Source organism: Haliotis cracherodii, unplaced genomic scaffold (assembly GCF_022045235.1).
Source record: "Haliotis cracherodii isolate W230 unplaced genomic scaffold, xgHalCrac1.p SCAF_12, whole genome shotgun sequence".
NCBI lineage: Eukaryota > Metazoa > Mollusca > Gastropoda > Lepetellida > Haliotidae > Haliotis > Haliotis cracherodii.
The window spans coordinates 32,851,924-32,858,334 of record NW_027266267.1 but is presented as its reverse complement, the minus strand read 5'-3'; the positions used below and the strand labels follow the sequence as shown (position 1 = coordinate 32,858,334).

At 40.9% G+C, this 6,411-nt stretch overlaps 1 protein-coding gene across 1 annotated transcript in view; it reads left to right on the top strand.

Annotated features, from left to right (window-relative positions):
- LOC139457299 (uncharacterized) overlaps positions 1-6,411 on the top strand; it is a 59,885-nt gene that overhangs the window by 52,255 nt on the left and 1,219 nt on the right. The window contains exons 10-13 of the mRNA XM_071238707.1: positions 805-1,104; positions 2,079-2,378; positions 2,994-3,122; positions 3,849-3,873. Of these exons, the coding sequence (XP_071094808.1) occupies positions 805-1,104; positions 2,079-2,378; positions 2,994-3,122; positions 3,849-3,873 (754 nt within the window). The remainder of the gene's footprint in view (positions 1-804; positions 1,105-2,078; positions 2,379-2,993; positions 3,123-3,848; positions 3,874-6,411) is intronic.

Genomic DNA, 6,411 nt, shown 5'->3' with positions numbered 1-6,411 from the left:
CAGCTTGATGAAGGAGCCCGGAGTGACACAGGTCTTAGATGCGCATCACTTTGATGAAACCCACAAACATGGGTGTGATGATGACAATTCAAGAAACATATGTTCAGGGCGAATCTTGTATTCGAACCCACGATGATAGGTTCCTGGGTTGCAAAGTCGGCTAAGATGCTGCAATTTACTGTGCAGTGTTGCTTCACTTAGGCGAGCCAGAAACATCTTATCATTGGTCTTAATCACAGATTCACTCTGATAAACACATTTCTGTCACCCATTATCATCGTAAGTTACGTGTTTAGGCAATATATGTGACACATGAACATTGAATTGTTGCCCTTTTCTGTTTAACATTTTCCATGCAAAACCAGAAATTCCTTAGGGTATGTACCAGAAACAGTTTACACACCATTTCAAAGAGCAACTGGGGGAGGGTTTCTGTCAATTTATAATTCACATCATCTCAAACAATAAATAGTTGGGAGAGGCTTCGTATTTCAGATCAGTGGGCTTCGAAAATTGGTCGCTGTGACATATCTCACATCTGAATCGTTTGTCACAATGTGTATAATTTATCCTGCTAAATAAATGAATACACACAATAAATACATTGAAAACGTTGATTTATGTATATTGATGTTAAACCAATGGCCGATCGTTTTGCGTGTGTTTGCCATGACTATAAAAGGCATGACATAAACACTTTAAAACATGTCTCTTCTCCATGTCTTCTCCAACAAGTGAAGTAATATGTTCTCACATTCTACCCAACTTTACCTCAAAGTAAATCTCACATTATTGTATTCACAGAACTCCCCCGATGCAACGTCAGTGTTGATGCAGACCCAACAGCCCTCCAGCCCAATACAAACCTGACACTGACAGTAGACATCAGAGGGTACTACTGTTCACAGGAAGCTGGCTTTTATCTCACTACAGGCAACGTCACGGAGATGTTGATGAAGCACAACGTCAGTGACGTCAGCGATGTTATCACTTCCAGCACCTTCAGTGTGACACCAGCCCGACTCGGTGACGTCACAGTTAGTTATACGTGTGACGTCAGCACATGGAATCTGAACTGTGATGGTGTTAGGAACCTGTCATTGGGTGAGTTCGACAGTGTCAGCTGGTGATGGCGAGAGAGTATGTCTTGTTCTTGGTTTCTATGGTTCGATGCAGCGATGATGATTGACCAACGAGTAGGCAAACTAATGTTTTGAGTGAGCAAGTTTTGCATAACGCTGTTGTGAACAGTATTTCTGTGACCTTTATGGCGTGTCAGCTTGATGAAGGAGCCCGACGTGATGCAGGTCTTAGATGCGCATCACTTTGATGAAACCCACAAACATGGGTGTGATGATGACAATTCAAGAAACATGTTCAGGGCGAATCTTTTATTCGAACCCACGATGATAGGTGTCTTGATTTCCAAGTCGACTAAGATGCAGCAATTCCCTGTGCAGTGTTGCTTCACTTAGGCGGGCCATAAACATCTTAGCATTGGTCTTAATCCCAGATTCACTCTGATAAACACATTTCTGTCACTCATTATCATCATAAGTTACGTGTTTAGGCAATATATTTGACACATGAACATTGAATTGTTGCTCTTTTCTGTTTAACATTTTCCATGCAAAACCAGAAATTCCTTAGGGTATGTACCAGAAACAGTTTACAAACCATTTCAAAGAGCAACTGGGGGAGGGTTTCTGTCAATTTATAATTCACATCATCTCGAACAATAAATAGTTGGAAGAGGCTTCGTATTTCAGATCAGTGGGCTTCGAAAATTGGTCGCTATGACATACCTTACATCTGAATCGTTTGTCACAATGTGTAGAGTTTATCCTGCTAAATAAATGAATACACACAATAAATACACTGAATACGTTGATTTATGTGTATTGATGTCAATCCAATGTCCGATTGTTTTGCGTGTGTCTGTCATGACTATAAAAGTCATGACACGAACATTTTGGAACATATCTCTTCTCCATGTCTTCTCCAACAAGTGAAGTAATATGTTTTCACATTCTACCCAACTTTACCTTAAAGTAAATCTCACATTGTTGTATTCACAGAACTCCCCCAGTGCAACGTCAGCAGTGATGCAGACCCAACAGCCCTCCAGCCCAATACAAACCTGACACTAACAGTAGATATCAGAGAGTACTACTGTTCACAGGAAGCTGGCTTTTATCTTTCTACAGGCAACGTCACGGAGATGTTGATGAAGCACAACGTCACCGACGTCAGCGATGTTATCACTTCAAGCACCTTCAGTGTGACACCAGCCCGACTGGGTGACGTCACAGTCAGCTATACGTGTGACGTCAGCACATGGGATCTGAACTGTGATGGTGTTAGTAACCTGTCATTGGGTGAGTAGGAAGGTGTGTTGTGTATGTGTACGTTTGAGTGCATGTGTGCGTGCGGCGTCTTTTGTCAAAGGCACAATATTCAATGTTTAAAGATCGTTTTGATTTGATTATACAGTTGTGTACACTTCTCGACAATCAAGCTGTATTATGGATAAAAATTACATTTAGATATATTTAGTCACAAGTGCAGCTCAACATGCTTTCTACATGAAATGACACGTCTGTTTGTTGTTTAACGCCGGACTCAGCAATATTCCAGCTGTATGACGGCGGACTGTAATGTACCAGACAGTCCTGTGATTTACATCATAAGCATCCATCTACGCAATTGGGATACGATGACATGCATCAACCAAGTAGGCGAGCCTGACCACCCGATCACGTCAGTCGCCTGTTACGGCAAGCATGGATTGATGAAAACCCATTCTAGCCCTGACCTTCACGGGTTCATTAAATGACATGATTGACATGATAGTCAAGTGAGGTATTGGAATATTGACTTGTCATCAATGATGTCACCATCGAGTCATTGGCAATGCATTATTAGGTCATTCTCTGCACTTGATTTATATGCCACACCAGCACCAGAGTATGAATCATGTACTCTTGTTCCAGGATCGGAATCTTCCGTATCATCAATGGGTGTTGGCGTTGTCATAGGGATTGGAGTCACGCTTGTTGCTCTGGCTTTGTGTCTTGGTGTTACGTTCGCCGCCAGAAGGAAATTAGCAGCTATTTATTCGGGTATTAAGCTAACGAAGAAGCTTACAGTGTAACAGATGTGTTATTAATTTCGTTAAGGTTTTGATGTGCAAAGACACATAAAGGTCCAGTATGACCCAGTTTGGTGAATAGATCTCCTTTCAAGGAGTCTACAATCTTAAGCCTTAAGCCAGCAGTTTTTGTATGGTACTCGGTTTTTAAATGCATTTGTTATGTCACAATGGTATCAATCTCATTAAAATCTGATCTTAGTGCTCGCTACCTCTACACAAATATCTGAGGGACAACCGACCGACCAATGAAAGGACTATGAAGGAGTCGACATTTGCCAGAAATCAGCCTTCTCGGGATTTACGACACTATTTTTAAACCTGTGACTTCCATTCAAAACTATGCTTTGACAAATATTTTGACAAAGTTCTCGATTTAAAGTTTGGAAACTGTACAAAAGAAAATTCTGGTTTGTCTCACAGATGGCCAGTTGCAGCGAGAGATAGATGAACATTTTGATGGAATCAATCGTTCAGCCCGCAACTGTTGTTAACCTTTTCGAGGTTGCATGATTAGAAAACACATCCCGAGAGTCACTTTCTTGATTAGCGACGCTCTGATTGGTCGGATGAAAGGTCATTCTGATTTGTCCTCAGATATTTTCGTAGCGGTAGCAAGCAGTAATAAGATCTGGTTTTAATCAGATTGCAATTATATAGAAATACACCTAGTTTGACTTTTTGTTTTTTGTTTCAGGGACAGACAGTGCTGAAAACGATAGGTGTGTTTTGTTGCACCCAAGTGGGATTTGGGGAGCGACTCGGTCCCAAGTAGTCATGCTTGTCCAAGGATCTAACTAAGAGGGTCGGGTGGTCAGGCTTGGTGCCTTAGTTAGTTTGATTTAAATTTATTTCAGTCACAAGGAAAAGAACAGGGCTTTTCCACAACTAAGGTACCCCCCACCCAAAATATTTGCATTATAAGCATTTTATAATAACACAATCGGGGTAAGTACAAAAGACGGATTATATACTAACTGAGAATCAGCAGGAAACAGAGTTAACATTGACCTACATCTACAAGTGTGGTGGACAGATCGTAACAATTGTCAGTTTCCGTTGTAGCTAAGAAGGGCACTCCCATTTAACAATACTGACATATCAGAGACAAACTTGCTTTTAAAAATTAGGGAGCACGGGCGGCCCGGTCGTCTCAGGCGCCGCGATTCGCTGTGCAGAGTTGCGTCCCTTGGGCACGACAGAAACCTAGGATTGTGGGTTCGAATCTCGGTTCGCCCCGATTATGTTTCTAGGTTTGTCAGCACTATACCCGTTGTCATGGGTTTCACCGACGTGGTAAACGTCTGAGACCTGCATCACTTCGGGCTTTCCTCCCACATTAAGCTGACACGCCGCGATATAACTGGAATAATGTCAAAAGCGGCGTTAAACCCAACTCACTCACTCACTCACTTTTACAAATTTCAGTTACACCAATAAACATATGTTTGAATAAAATTGGGCACTCTATTAAGTAGTTATAAACATTCTTCACACGGAGAACAACAGAGACAGTTAGGACTGTCTGTTGAACCAAGTCAAAATTTAGTTGATAGCATATGCGTAAGGAGTGGATGGTTTTGCATTGTTGCTGATTCTTTCGCTCCAGTGGTATCATTTTGCCATACTAAAATGAAATGTACCACTTGGAGCTGATTTGCTCTGATTAACATCTTAGATTTAAATTAATGTAATTAGGAGATAAATATTTCGTTTTGTAAGATTTGCGTGATGTTATGCTGAATGGATGTACGGAAATTTCATTTGAACACGACGCCGTAAGGCGGAGTGTTCAAATGAAAAATTTCCGTACATCCATTCAGCATAACATCACGCAAATCTTACAAAACGAAATATTTATCGACATTGTAACATGAACGTTAATTAAATCGATATTTAGGAGGAACTAATTTACTGAGCGCATGACACAACAAAACTGTCGTTAGTAATACGTCTCCTCGTGCTCACCTTCGAAAAGATGCATGATATGGGGTGCCGCGAAACCGATCAATGGTTTCGAGGTACTCCAATAATGAGGGTCCATTTTACGAAAGGGGTGGTCACATGTTCAAGCTCATTTCTCAGGAAATAAACAAACAACAGGAAATATCACAAATTCAATTCTTTATCACAGTTCCTCATCTTACTTGTAATTTGTAGTTATGCGTAACTATGAAATACAAATAATCAAAATTAGAAAAGACGTACATACTGTTTGGCCCCTGTACAAGATAGTGTCAACTCGTCTGAAACTGAGGTGGTGACAAGAGACGTCAAACGTGCGAAATTTCAGACATGCAGCTTAGCTGGGATGGAAAAAGTTGTTTACTGTTACAGTGGAATAACATATGTGAGAGGCCGTGGAAATTAGCAGAAGAATTAACCTGGAAATTACTCACGGGAGCAGTGGACAGTGGCAGGATATTTGTATCTATGACAGGTACCAAATTACGTTCGTTAGCGAGCTGCTCCTGTCTCTGAAAAATGTTCGAATAATGTCGTTTTTGAGACGAGCACGAGTCAATGGAATACGACTTCAACGATTCATCGGATTTGTGGCCGGTAATTCTGCAAATCTCGCGATTCAATACCTGCGTTTGAGAGTAAAGTGACGGCAGTTTGCAGTGTGAAATTCCCGGTCTTGGATAATGTTTATGCTGCGCTCAAATGGCGGCCCCCTGATATGCCTGTGTATGGCAGCACGCAACCCAACAAAACTCGATTTTGAGTAAAGTTCTCCCTCAGCATTTCTGACTTCGGCATAAAAGAACCTCAGTCTCTCATTCAGTTGAAAAGCAGGAAGCTCTTCGAACGTGGGTTCAAAACCTCGGAAACCAAGCCATTCTGGAAGTGAAAAGATTGCCGTGTTCAGGGTACAAATGTGACGGTAAGTGGGAGTATTTCGTTATTATTACGGTGTCGTGTTTAAATGAAATTTCCGTATATCCATTTAGTATAACATATCTCAAATCTTACAAAACGAAATATTTAATTTATTTTAAGATTTTGGTCAATCTCGTTATATTATTGCCAATTTTTGCGATGACACATTGGTCACGCTTTACATTGCTATTATGGCAATGGTGTAAGGGAGGTAACTCTCGTAGGAATTTTTTTTTATTTGTTTATGTATTCTTTTATGTTTCAATGGCTTACGTCGAAATATTTTAACTCCCAGTAGATTTGGAGAGGTTCCTATCCACGATGTCCTGTACTGCTTTTGTATCAAGGGACGCGAAGCGGTGACTGGACGCTTGAAC